We start from the raw sequence: 14,733 nt of genomic DNA, 5'->3' as shown, positions 1-14,733 counted from the left end.
TATGTTTTTGTTGGATCTCTGCTGTTGCAGTGTCAGCTGATTAGTGCAACAGTTGGTAATCAACAAGTTATAGAAGGGGGAAATGTACAGTAGGCCTCACTACTGTAACTTATAGTGAAAAATATGATATAATTTCTGCCCAAATTATTATCTAAAAAAGTATGAGAACATAATTCAGTAATTTGGAAAAAAAAAGAAGCAAAATGCCTCCATGGTATTACACAACAGTAGAGTTGGGCTATATGATGATATATACAAGAAACAACCAGCAGAAATTTTGTTGATTTGTTAGATTTAATTCACACAGTTAGTCAAAAGCAAATGTTTTTGTCTAAAAACTTGTTTTTATTGAATTTCCAGGAAATTTACAATTTCTTATAAAAGTACTGTGATATAAGATTGTATCTATATTGTCAAGCCATAGCATGCCAACCATAAAACCCCCTAAAATATAACTAATACTAAAGAAAAAGAAGTAAATCATATGTTGTTTAACTTGTGTGCATAAAAATACCCCCCACACACAATAATAGACATACACCGTTATAGGTAGGAAAAAAGTAACATATAATGTAAATGAGAGGCCAAAGAAAAAAAGTCTATAGACTTGATATGATGATCTCCCTGTAGAAATAAGACGGAGTGGCAGCTGTGAACAGTGAACCAGAAAAAGTTAACCTGCATGGACAAACATTTCCCACCAACCACTTCTCTCACAACATAATCAAAACAATGCTTCTTTTTCATCTACTTGTGATGGTCACACCACTGGCTGACAACAAACAGTCTTAGTAGTTTTGTTGTCATACAGCAAACACTTCATTTATTTTTTGTTTGCTAGTTTAAGTGCATTTTAGTTAACAGTCAGACACATTACAGTTAACATCTGTTTTCACCCTTTTCTTTCTCCCTCTTTCTCTGCCTGCATGGAGCTGACTGTGTACATGTTTTTGTCTTTCATGCTGATGATCTGCTGTTATCATCACTGTCCATTCTGCAACAACACAGAGAGGCCAAAAGCTTGTCTATGGCCCCTTTCCTCATGAAAACATACAGAATCAAGTCTGCAAGAGGACCGAATCTGAGAAGAATGAGAGTCAGTTCGCTGAAGGTATGATTATGTCTGTCTTCTCCTACCAGGTACCAGATGATGTTGGGTAGAAACAGCAGTGTGTAGATGAGCAGCACCAGGACCAACATTCCCACAATTCGTTGTTTTTCATCAGAGGGGACCGAGATGGTAGCAGACAGCGATTTGAGGGTCCCACCCAGGAAGAATATGAGCGGTGGGAAAGGAACGAGGAGGAAGACATAGGAAATGGTGTTTGTGACCCTAGGATCAACCCAGTAATAGTAAGGAAGGACATAAACAAGAGGAAGGGTCCAGACCACGACACAGACTGCAAGAGAGATCTTGATGGTTCTTCTGACGTGGTACCACAGTGGCCATGCAATGACCAAATACCTGTAACACAAAATACACAGTCTATCATCAGATACAGAATATTCCTGACTTTAAGGGGATTCAGATTTATATGGTAATATAATAGTCATACACATGGAAGTAGCTAAAAACATACAGTATAGACAGATAGCTACCTTTCCAGGGCGATACAGACCATGAAGCCAACACTGGCCAGCACACCAAAGAAGTAAATATAAAAGAAGATTTCATAGATCTTCCCGTCAGGTTTTGCCACTAAGACGATCATGCAGCAGAACTGAATGATGTCAGAGATGAAGAGGTTGATGATGTAGATTGGAGCAACATTGTTATTTTGCACCTGCAAGAAAACAATGGTAGAAATAAAAAAACGTTACAAGACTCAACAACAACATGTGTTTCAGGTGCAATTAGCTTAAATTTATAGGTCATTACAAGACTTCCTTCCAGCCCCCAAGCAGGATGAAGATTCTTCACAGACAGACTGTATGACAGACACATGACCTAAAATTAATAAATCTTAGTCATAAAGTACTCACCTGGGAATAAAGAGAGTAGATGGCCGCTACAGTCAAAGGAAGGCCGATACTAATGATTACGCATGTTATCACATACATAAAATATGGTTCAGCAAAATCGGGGTAGATTTCATTGCTTGCATTGCTATAATCATAGTCGAATGTGACATTGCTGTAATTATTGCTTTCCATCTGTGAGGTGTTGATGTAGAAATCTTCTTCTTCTTCAGAGTGAAACCTGTTGTATGAGAGATCAGTTTATGGAAGTTTTTTAATATCTACATAACATTGTTAAGTGATATCACTAAAGTCTTGAGGTGCAAGTTCACACAAATACAGTGTATATCATAGCCATAAAAAGGTGTCTTTGTTACATTTTCTCCTAATAATATTTCTTCAAGGCTGCAATTAACAATTATTTTCATCATTGATTAAGCTGCTGATTATTTTCCCTATTATATGATTAACCTTTTAGTTTATAAAACGTAGTGTTTTATACATTGTAAAAAAATGGCACTCATGATATCTTTGAGCCTGTGGGGATGTCTTCAGTTTACTATTTGTTTCTGACCAACAATCCAAATCCTAAAGATTTTTAATGTACTGTTGCATATGACAAAGGAAAGGAGCAAATCATAATGTTTAAGAAGCTGAAACCAGAGAATATTTGGTCTTTTTGCTTGAAGAATGATTGAAACAATAATTTGAAAAAACAATAAAGCAATAAAGTAGCAATGAGAATAATCGACTAATCATTGAATTTCTATATTTCATCAAAAAATAACTTGTCAGATAATACAAGTCCTTGTGATGTATATAAATATTTTTACATGATGATGTGAGGTCATTACTACAGAATTTCATACAGTTATTTCAGTAATTTAAGGTACAGAGACATTGGTCTAGGATGGTTTGTCTTCTGCACTTGACATCCCACCAGTTGAATAACTCTGTGCTCTCTGATTTTGGACAAGGAGGTTTGCATGTCTGACCAAACCATTTTATGAATCATCTGCATATTTTATATTTTGTTTACAGATTGTGCACTCTGACTATGTTTTGGAGTTAGCATGAAAATAAAATAGAGGAAACAACTGCAGGCTGGTACATTCACCATGTTTAACAACACTAACATACTGGTCATCCCTGTAGCGTACTGGTTAAGACTCATACCACAAAACTACAACATTTATGTCCAGTTTGATTCCAGCAGATCTTAGTTGCATGTCATCCCCATCTCTCTCTCTCTCTCCTCATTTCCTGTCTGACTCTACTGTCTCCTCTCAATAAAGGATAAAATGTACCAAATCACCAAAAATAACCAACAAATAAAACAAACAAACAAAAGAAACACTTATGGGATGGAATCATTAATTGACTGTAATCTATCTTGGTTTGTGTAACTCTATCCCTCTGTTAGACTTTTATTTTTTTATCTTATTTTATTTCTTTTCATATCATCACAGCAGAGGAAACTCTTTTATATCTCAACTGTCATCAAAACTGCAAATATCACTATAAATACCTCGATGTGGATCAATGTTGGCTCAGAACATACAGTAAATACAAGAAATACAGAAATATAATAAACAACATTTGTTTCTTCATTCTTCTTTATTTAGCTCATTTTATTTCAATCAAAATAGTGAAAAGTTCTGAATGTTATTATCTTTTTGGTTATTTTCTCACCTTTTTTGTCTTTGTTACACAACTTTTACACATCAAAATGGTATTTACGGGAAAAAACACAAATGAAATAAAACACAGTTGGTTTAACCACAGTATTCTGTACACCTACAGTCCAAAGCTGTCTGCTTGTCACAGTTTGCATACTCATTATCATGACTGTTTGCAGTTCTAATGTCATTTTTACAATCTCTACATACACAAGTGAAAAATGTCACAAAACTTACCTGGAAAGCTGCAAGACCACACCTGGATGAGTTCCCTACACAGAGGTTGATGTTTGGTCGTCTGCATCCAAACAGTCTACAGTAAATATGGTGAGTGAAAGCACTGAAACACATTTGTGATTAACTGATCTCAGATCACATCACTCTCCGATTGGCCAAAACCACACAGGATATGTAACTTCCTCAAAGATGTCACATACAGGGTTGTGGTTTTATCTTCCTTTGAGAGTTTGAACTTTGTCATGAAAGTAACTTCATGTGAATATTTCCAATGAAAATATAAAATTCAGCTTTCATCATTTCCAGGAATTCCTGGAAGACATTTCTAAGCAGTGCCACTACCTTTATTCTCATTCGTCCGTTTCTATGTTTCTATATTATGTGTCTTACTTTCCCTCAGTTTTATTATTCAAAATACTGTACATTTTCCGTGTTGTCATCACAAGTTTTTCATACTGTATATTTTATGACACAGTCAGATACTTGTATTTCTCACATGTCAAATTTGTATAGAGGGGACGAGAGGGAGAAACTTACTGGTTGGACAGCAGTAAACTGTCACTGTTTACATGTTCATTTTCATGACTGTTTGCGTCTGTTTTTTTCTTGTTTTGCATCACTAAATTCAGTTTTTATGTGCTACATTATACATAGAGTGACACCATTATTGCTTCTACACTGGAGGACAGTAAAACAAAAACTACAAAGGAAACACACAAAATTTACCTTTGAAAGCTGCAGGATCTCAACCTGATTGAGTGGTGAGTATGAGACACAGGAAGTTCCTCTACTTAGACTTCTAAAGAAGAGAGAAGTTGTACTATTTCAAGATTGTTTGATTGGCATTCTTGCTATAAAGCATGCATGATCAATTAAAAAGACATGAATATTAGGACAAAGGTTATTCTCATTCACCTGGTGAATGTAAGTCCAATATTCACTCTCTTTTAGCTCTGTTTTTGCTCTCTACCAACTCCTGAGGGAAATATCTGGCTCTTTATCTGCTAAATGCTCCACTATGTTCACCAGCTAGTCTACAGCTAACTGTCTGTTGGTGCTGAGCAGGTAATGTACAGTGGGTTTTTAGAGCTTTTCCTATGATAACAGCTGCCTGCTGTGGCTGAAAATGAAGCTATAAGAGTGCAGAGAGTGAACCAAGAGGGTGACAAATAAACAATGAGCTGAAACTCTCTATAAAGCTCTGTAAAGCCGAGGAGAGCTGCAGAGTAGCTGATAAGTAATGAATGAGTCATTAGTATTTTGTGCCGTTCAGTCTGGTTAATCAGACTTCAAAATAAAATTAATCTGAAATTTGTCCCCAAAAGTAGCCTTTGACAGACACACACACACACACACACACACACACACACACAGACACAGATACACATCTCCTGTTCCCCAGCTGTATATCAGTATATATCTCATGCTTTATTTCTCACATTTCACACGATTTTTAGCATCTAATAATCTCTGTTCCTACCAATACAATTATTTCCACTGTTACAATGTTCCTCAAAGTTTCACACAAACATGTCGACAATGCACAAAATGGAACTGAAGAAAACATGGAGGCATGGAGAGGAACGCAAAACCTGATCATGAAAACTCAACTCACAAATAAAAGTACTGTGAACACATAATGAAAAGCAGCAGGAGTACTACTACTACTATCATTACTACTACTACTACAAATAATAATGATAATTAAAGTAGGGAAACACAGAAGGCCTAACAGGAAAATATAAACATGGTCAAGAAGTTCCTGTTTAAGATTGTATATTTGCTAAACAGTAAAATACCACAAAGCTTCCTGGTTACGTGCTGCTGTTCCACCACTATGATGTGTTAAATGTATCAGTGACCACAGATTGTTATCTGCTTCTGAACAGCCCCTGTACAGCAGTTTCAGAAGTCATTGCACAATTTAACTTCTTCCCCTTTTATTCAGTATTTCTAATATAATGTTCAAATTCCTTGAAAAAAAGAGAACATATTTGGGTAATACAGAGAATAATTCTTTCCAATGAGGTCAATAAATAAATAATAAAAAAATAAATAATTAAGTCAATAATAGTTTCTTGTGTGATAAGAAAGAGAAAAAAGGACCATGAAGTGTTTCACAACGTATTACAGGAGTGAAAACCTGCTGGGTGATGGTAGGAAGACGTGACATTTGATATTTCTTATGTTGTTGTTTTTATATCCTGTTTAGGTTGTAAACAGTATGAAATGTTTTAGTTTTAAGTTCTTTTAATTTGACAAATGACTTTTTGTATGTAATTTATTATAATTTATATTTCTTATGATATCAGTTGTTAAAAATACATCCCTGTAGTGTACTGGTTAAGACTCATACCACAAAACTGCAACATTTGTCCAAAACAACAGAGCTGGGAAACACTTATTCTTTATGAGGTGGAATCATTAATTGACTTTAACCTATCTTGGGTTGTATAACTCTATCCCTCTGTTTGACTTTTCATCAGTAACATATTGTCACAGCAGAGGAAACTCTTTCATATCTCAGCTGTTATCAAAACTGCAAATATCACTATAAATACCTCTATGTGGATCAACGTTGGCTCAGAACATACAGTAAATACAAGAAATACAGAAATATAATAAAGAACATTTGTTTCTTCATTCTTCTTTATTCAGCTCATTTAATTCAAAATAGTGCAACTTTTTTTGAATGTTATTATCATTTTAGCTATTTTCTCACCTTTGTTTTGTCTTTGTTACACAACTTTTAAACATCAAAATTACACTTAGGTGAAAAAAATGCAAATGAAATAAAATACAGTTGGTTTAACCACATTATTCTGTACACCTACAGTCCAAAGCTGTCTGCTTGTCACAGTTTGCATACTCATTATCATGACTGTTTGCAGTTCTAATGTCGCTTTTACAATCTCTACATACGCAAGTGAAAAGTAATGTCACAAAATTTACCTCAAAAGCTGCAAGACCACACCTGGATGAGTTCCCTACACCAAGTTTGATGTTTTGTCCTCTGCATCCAAACAGTCTACAGTAAATATGGTGAGTGATGACATGCAGTAGGTTCCTGATACTATGGAAGAGAGGAAAAAGTAGACAGAAATAAACATGCAAAGTACATCAGTATAACACGCAGGAATGTGGTTCCATTTACAACTTTGCTTGCTTGTTTTGATACATATCACCACCTGTTACATGGGGCGGAGCAGGTGAACACAAGTGCAGACTCAAGGAGACAGGGGTAAGGTAAATAAGGTATTTATTGACAGGTGAGGGTGAAGAAGGGGTTCAGGCCAGGGGAAGCTGAAACAGGATGGTAACACTATTTACCACCTGTGTGTAAGCTGTGCTCACAAATCGCTTTTGTCAAACAGGCCCTGAAATAAAATAGGCTCAGGTTGGCTGCTGGCATAGGCAGTATAGGCAAAAGCCAGGAGCTCCAGGGTAATGTAGGGGTGCCCAACGACGCGGGAAAAATAAATAATTGACAATAACAAATAAAAAATCAACACTAGAAGACAAAAGAGCCCTCTGAGTTTTAAATTGTGTTCATTTACATTACCACCATCTGAGATTAATGCACTGAAATCAGGGGTATGCTTTAAACAAACAATAGTTTGTACAGTGTGTCAAAGTTTTTATAGCTGTTCTAAACAACCACACTCAACCTTTGGTGAAAAGCTGGGGGGGCTAGCTGAGATTATCTTGGGGATAATGGGGCACACTTTCAAACAATCTCTCCTTGAAAGAATTTATGGTGTTTTACATACTTTCTCACTTCTGCATCACTGGCCAGCAGCATTAAGTTGGCATGACCAATTTTGGAAAGTTGCAACCCAGTGGTTTCAAATACTGTTTGACCATCTGACAAACACTTAAGTGGAAGCATACTGACTCTATAAGATCTCTACAAAAATGAGGAGATGTTCCATTCATTCATTACTGAAATATTCCCACTTGGCGCTGCTATTTAATGGTATCTGACCTTCTCTGCTCTTCTACACCATGGTGAGCTATTCCACACAGATTTCAAGTGTAGACATTAAAATCATTTGGCTCTAGCACACACTGAAAATGGTCTCTGGCTACTTATATCATCATTAAACCCCAATTTGGAGATATAAGTGTCCAAAACAACTAGAAATCCAGATCTAATAAAGTGAAAATCAGTGGTCTTTTTGCTGATTGCAGAAGGCACATTATCATCATCATCCTTGGTCCTCCGATTCTTCAATGCTAATATTTAGAGCATTATTCAGGTGCAATTCAAGCAGGGGTGAACCAGCTTTAACTGTGTAGAAGGTGACTTGGACCTATTGGCTTGGTCTAGTACGGCAGCTGGTAAACTACCACAAAAAACAACTTTTGCATACATGCTTACTTTAGTTTCTGGGAGAGGGAATTTTGCATAACGCTTCAGGAAAACTTCCTGTAGTTAAATAGATACAGATGCTCCAGTATCTACAATTAGCTGGCTGTGTGTGTGAATTTGTGTTTGACATGCCAACAGCCTTGACGAGGCCGAGGACACGCTGGCTGTAGAGGATTGTAACCTATCCTGTAAAACACTGAGGGCCCTATTTTAACAAACTTAAGCACATGGTCTGAAGCGCATGGTGCAAGTGTATCTAAGTCCTGTCCAAATCCATTTTTGATAGTTTAATGGTGGAGAAAATGGTTGCAGCACCAGACGCATGGTTCAAAACAGTTGTCCTTCGTCTCTTAATTAATCATTCGTTTGTTTTTGGTGTAACATGCAATAAATCAATCAGAGTGTCATCTCCCATTCCCTTTAAAAGCCCAGTGCACTTGCACCTTGGCGGATTGCTATTATAATGGCACATTTGCTAAGTAGTAAGAAGGAGTGCCTCTCTGCAGAGGAAACAGATCTGCTTGTGCAGGAAGTGAAAGCACACAATCTATTACAAGCACACACTGGCCTCTGATGCTCCTGGACCCTCCTGTGGCCACCCCCAGACCACCAATTTAAGATTCTGCTCATTATTTTGGTGCAAATTTCTTTATGTTTTTTTTTTGAAAAGGTTTTTTTTTCTTCTTTTTTTTAAACTCAACTGTGGTTCTCTTTAAAATCATTTTGTTCAGTCAGGGAGTAACAGGTAAAGTCAGTGGGATTTTAACTGCTGAAAGTATGGAAACCTGATCACTGTAATCTCAAAATAATAATATTTGTTAAATATTGTTCAAAAATTAAATCATAAATTTTAATCATGCAAAAAATCATCGTACACAGTTGTCAGGACTTGATCAGCTCTCCAAGGTGCTGATCCTGCTGCTGGCTGCAGCTAGAAGCTGTGCAGATTTATTTCCTTCTTTAGTTTAATTGTTTTCTCCTTATTTATTTCCTCATGTGTTCCTCATGTCCTCATGTGTTGATGTAGCTGGAAAGTCGATCCGTGTCTGATCTGTTGTTGATATCTGTTTGCTGGGTCTTGACAGACAACCTGAAGAGTCTGTTTAATTACCTTCATGTATTGTCACGATTTGGTCAAATTATTTGACAATTTCATCCATCATTACTGTGATTAGTTAATTCTGATAAATAATATGACTAACCGTTATACGTATCTTTTAAAATACGTTAATGTAGACTACAAAATAATGATCTTTCACATTGTAATCTTTTTGTTTGTAACCTTTTGCATGTTTGTGCGCTGCTGTGCGTCTGTGTGTGCGTAACAAGCAGAAAGAGGAAGAGAGGAAAAAGTAGACAGACATGAATATGTAGAGTACATCAGTACAATGTGCGCCAGCTTGACTAAGCCCAGGACACACTGGCTGTAGAGGATTGTAACTTTTCTTGTAAAACACTGAGAAACACATTTAAAATGAACTGATTACAGATCACATTACTCTCTGTTTGGCCAAAACCGCACAGAATATGTAACACCCTCAATGATTTTCCATCCAGTTATAGTTTTATCTTCTCTTTAAGACTCTGAACTCTGTCATGAAAGTATTTTAAAAAAATTTGAACAAATCAAATGAAAATATTATAAACCAGCTTTCATCACTTTCAGTAATTCTTGGAAGAATTTCTAGACAGTGCCACAACCTTTATTCTCATTCTTCTCTGTTTATATTCGTTTTACTTCCCTGTTTTTGTTTTTTTAAATACTGTATATTTCCTGTGTTGTCATCACATGTTTTTCATATTATTTGTTTATGACACAGACAGATACTTGTATTTCTCACATTTCAAATTTGTGTAGAAGGGAAGAGAGGGAGAAACTTACTGGTTGGACAGCAGTAAACTGTCACTGTTTGCATGTTTATTTACATGACTGTTTGCATCTCTGTTTTCCTTGTTTTGTATCACTACATTTACAATTTTATGTGCTACATTAAACATAGAGTGACACCATTATTGCCTCAACACTGGATGTTGATAAAACAAAAAAGTACACACAAAATACACAAAATTTACCTGGCTGATAAATGCTCAACTATGTTCACCAGCTAGTCTTCAGCTAACTGTGTCTGTTTGCCATTTGGTGCTGAGCAGGTAGTGTACAGTGGATTTCTAGATATTTTTCACTGTAAACAGCTGCCTGCTGCAGTTGAGAATGACACTTTGAGAGTGCTGAGAGTGAACCAAGAGAGTGACAGCTAAACAATGAGCTGAAACATTTTGATCTACAAGAGAAGGGAAAGTAGATCAGCCCTGATATTTAATAATGGAAGCATAACTGACTGTAATTTTGTGGGAACTTAAAAGAGTAGAAGTATGTCTAGATAAAGGTTGCCAGTTGGAATGGCAGGTAGAAGAATGCAAAATGCTTTGCATTTAGGTTCAGTATTACATGAAATTAGACAATAGATTTATGGTTCAGTTATTTATTTATTTATTTATTTATTCATTTTCTCCCTTCATACAGTCATGTGTCTGCTTTATTACTTATACAAGTCTTTCCCAACACAAACTGAACAAACCACCATTTTCTGCAAAAGCTTGGTTTCAGCAGTGATTTTTGTCATTTCAATGCACATGAAGTGTGCAGAGTTGATGAAATTCAGTCACAGTTATGCCTAAAAAGTCAGAGGAAACCTTAAAATACAAGATTTCAGTCCCAGAAGTATCTGTGGACTAACCAAACAGGTACTTTGGGCTGTGGAGAGTAAAATGACAGATGTGTGCTCTGAATGGAGTTGAAATGACTCAATAATTGTTTTTTATTCAATCACGTATGATTATATAAATTACAGCTACTTTAATTTATCATCTTTTTTTTGAGCAAATATAATTGACTAATCGTTGCAGATCTATATTTCATCAAAGGATAATTTTTCATATAATACAAGACCTTGTGATGTACTATATATAAATAATTTTCCATGATGATGTGAGGTCATTACTACAGAATTTCATACAGTTATTTCAGTAATTTAAGGTACAGAGACATTGGTCTAGGATGGTTTGTCTTCTGCACTTGACATCCCACCAGTTGAATAACTCTGTGCTCTCTGATTTTGGACAAGGAGGTTTGCATGTTTGACCAAACCATTTTATGAATCATCTGCATATTTTATATTTTGTTTACAGATTGTGCACTCTGACTATGTTTTGGAGTTAGCATGAAAATAAATTAGAGGAAACAACTGCAGGTTGGTACATTCACCATGTTTAACAACACTAACATACTGGTCATCCCTGTAGCGTACTGGTTAAGACTCATACCACAAAATTGTAACATTTGTTTCCAGTTTGATTCCAGCAGATCTTAGTTGCATGTCATCCCCATCTCTCTCTCTCTCTACTCATTTCCTGTCTGACTCTTCTGTCTCCTCTCTAAAAAGGATAAAATGTACCAAACACAAAAAAATAAACAACAAACAACTATGTATGTAAAGTTGAGTTTTATAATATTTTCATTTGAAATGTTCAAAATTTTCTGAGTTACTTTAATGACAAAATTCAAACTCTCAAAGAGAAGATGAAACCACAACCACATCAAAATTACACTTAGGTGAAAAAAATGCAAATGAAATAAAACACAGTTGGTTTAACCACAGTATTCTGTACACCTACAGTCTAAAGCTGTCTGCTTGTCACAGTTTGCATACTCATTATCATGACTGTTTGCAGTTCTAATGTCATTTTTACACTCCCTTCCTTCTTAAGTGAAAAATAATGTCTACAGTAAATATGGTGAGTGATAACATGCAGTAGGTTCCTGATACTACGGAAGAGAGGAAAAAGTAGACAGACATGAATATGTAAAGTACATTAGTACAACTAGCTGGAACGTGGTTCCATTTACAACTTTGGGGAAGCTAAAACGGGACGATGGCACTAGTGATGTAACCGACCTGCACGCTGATATTTGACATGTTTTTTTCTCTTCCCGAAAACAAATAGTTTTGAAATATTTCTATGAAACAAATATTCGTAAAAAAACAAACAAACATAAAACACTATTTGTGCTTTGCTGAATAAGGTATTTGTATTCAGGCACACCCTTAGTAACTTAATTAAATTGTGTACCGTATTGTAAAGTGTTGGTTGGAAGAAACAACTGCAACTGACATCAACAGGAATATTCTTTCTGCCAATAATATACTCCCAAGCATATACAGTATATCAGTCCAGTTTAAGATTATCTTGTAGTTTGTTAAGTTTCAAGTGACATTAAATGTGTTTGGTGATAATTGTAACTTTTGTCATATTTAAATTGATGAACTCCCGACATTGAGTGTGATCTTCATTTTATCTGCACCTCAACATTGATGTTTCAGCACTGACTCATGCAACCACTGTGTCATTTCATGTTTCATGCTACCATCTAGTGGCCAAACATAAAACCATCTGTATAATCTCCTACACATGGAATAACTGGCAAGCTGCCAAGCCACATTGCTGATGGTGCAGTGCTGCACTGGCTTCATCCACTCATCTCCAAACTAACAACAATAACAGGTTTGACTCCTGATTCATTAGAAAGAGTTTTGTACGGTGGCCCCTAAGGACAAAGCACACACAAGAGTGAATGCACAAACATTAATAAAAAAGCATGCTCCAAATCAAGAAATGCTACAAATACCAAAATACATATTAAAAAGGAAAAACACCTGAAGTGCTCCAGGCTGCTAGGAGGATTTGGAGCGTGTTCTTCTTATTGTTTGTGCTTTCACTCTTGTTTATGCGTTGTCCTTAGAGGCCACCGTAGTTTTGGACTACAGAACCAGGAAGAGAGTTCAAACAATTTTCTAGTTTGTGTTATTTTTTTTCCCACCCTCATTCTGTGAAGTCCCGCCCCTACTGTGCCTCTGATTGGCTCTGACCCTGATATTCTTACCCTAACCCTAACCACTTTAGAGTGCATAGTTCTGCTCCCTGAGTGCTCTAGATCAGACAGTTCACGTCTTTGACAGATACATTTCATACTGGTTTATTATCCATGTGGATGCCCAGGTACTTGAAAGAGTCCAACTTTTTGTGTTGAGGGTGAGATGATGTTCATCACACCACTGTAAAAAGTTCTGTATTTTAGACTTATACATCTGGTCCTGGACATCAGAGTTATTTAGCATAAGGGAAACAAAGTCTGTTTAGTGACCATGTGCACTATACTAGTGATTACATCATCAGTTCCTCTGTGGTGTCTGTATGCAAATTGGTATGGGTCTAACTGTGGGCCTTCCTCAGACTGCAGGTTGCTCACCATAGTTATTTCCATACATTTCATCACTTCGGGGGTCAAAACAGGTTTGATACATATTAGCATAACAATAGCATGCATAATAAATGATAATTAATACTTGTCATATCTAAGTTAAATTCTTGTTTTTTCTTTTAATATTCAGCTCAACTCTGATGTTAACAGACAGGAATATCACTCAAATAAACCTCACAATATTTTGCTCAGAGCAAAAACTGCCACTTGTTAGTTTGATATTGGAAGAGTACGATGAAAGCCAACAATGGACGCTGGATATCTGTATTAGACACTGAAAAGGAATAAAACTGACATTTAGCAGCCTTGTGGCCTTTTACAGGATCATGGCTTTCAAAATAACCTCTTGACTTGTATGAGTGTCCTGTTGGATCTCTGCAGTGTCAGAGGGTTAGAAACTATAAATCTGATAGTTATAAAAATCAGTCAGGCGGTCTGAGAGTAGCCCCGCTGTGGTCACCACGAAACAGCTAGGGTGAACCGACAGGGCGCACAGTTCGCTCACTCTCATAGCTGAGGTCAGCGCAAGCAGCAAAGCTGTTTTGAATGACAACGCCTTCAGAGAGGAGCGCTCCAGAGGCTCATAGGGATCACTCACTAGGGCCTCGTGCACCACCGGCACATTCCACTGGGGGGCAGAGACAGGTCTATAGCCAAAACTCTCAGGAGGAAACAGCTGCTGCATACACTTTAACAATGGCATGAGACAGCTGCCTTTTTAGGGTTGAACTTTTCCATGTACCTTATTTGTACATCACTTAGGATAACTCACTCCATGGCCATTTAACCTATACATCTAATCAGTTATATGAAGGTATCATTCAGGCTGGATGGAAATATGTCATGTAGCTCACATTAGTCTGTTCTGCTTGTGGCTTTTTAGTTGTTTTTTTTTTTTTTTTTTCATATGAGCAGACAATCAGGACTGTTTGATGCTCTAAATGAGTTTTTATCCTTCAGGTTAGCCAAAACTTTTTCAGTTTTGTCATTGCAATGCACATAAATTGTGCAGAGAAATTCAGTCACAGTAATGCCTAAAAAGTCAGAGAGAAAACTTTAAAATACAAGATTTCAGTTCCAAAGGTATCTGTGGACTAACCAAACAGGTATTTTGGGCTGGGGAGAGTAAAATGACAGATGTGTGCTCTGAATGGAGTTGAAATGAC

General features: G+C 36.5%; 1 protein-coding gene across 1 annotated transcript in view; it reads right to left on the bottom strand.

Annotated features, from left to right (window-relative positions):
• Positions 1-662: 662 nt before the first annotated feature.
• LOC137197451 (G-protein coupled receptor 4-like) overlaps positions 663-14,733 on the bottom strand; it is a 52,314-nt gene continuing 38,243 nt past the window's right edge. Inside the window, exons 1-4 of the mRNA XM_067610865.1 lie at positions 3,876-4,083; positions 1,984-2,200; positions 1,600-1,784; positions 663-1,465 (exon numbers count right to left, since the gene is read on the bottom strand). Coding sequence (XP_067466966.1) covers positions 958-1,465; positions 1,600-1,784; positions 1,984-2,154 — 864 coding nt within the window. The 5' untranslated portion in view covers positions 2,155-2,200; positions 3,876-4,083 and the 3' untranslated portion in view covers positions 663-957. Of the gene's footprint in view, positions 1,466-1,599; positions 1,785-1,983; positions 2,201-3,875 lie in introns of the transcript that reaches the window.

Source organism: Thunnus thynnus, chromosome 14, assembly GCF_963924715.1.
Source record: "Thunnus thynnus chromosome 14, fThuThy2.1, whole genome shotgun sequence".
Lineage (NCBI taxonomy): Eukaryota > Metazoa > Chordata > Actinopteri > Scombriformes > Scombridae > Thunnus > Thunnus thynnus.
Note: the sequence above shows the minus strand (reverse complement) of the source record. Positions and strands in the feature narration are given on the sequence as shown.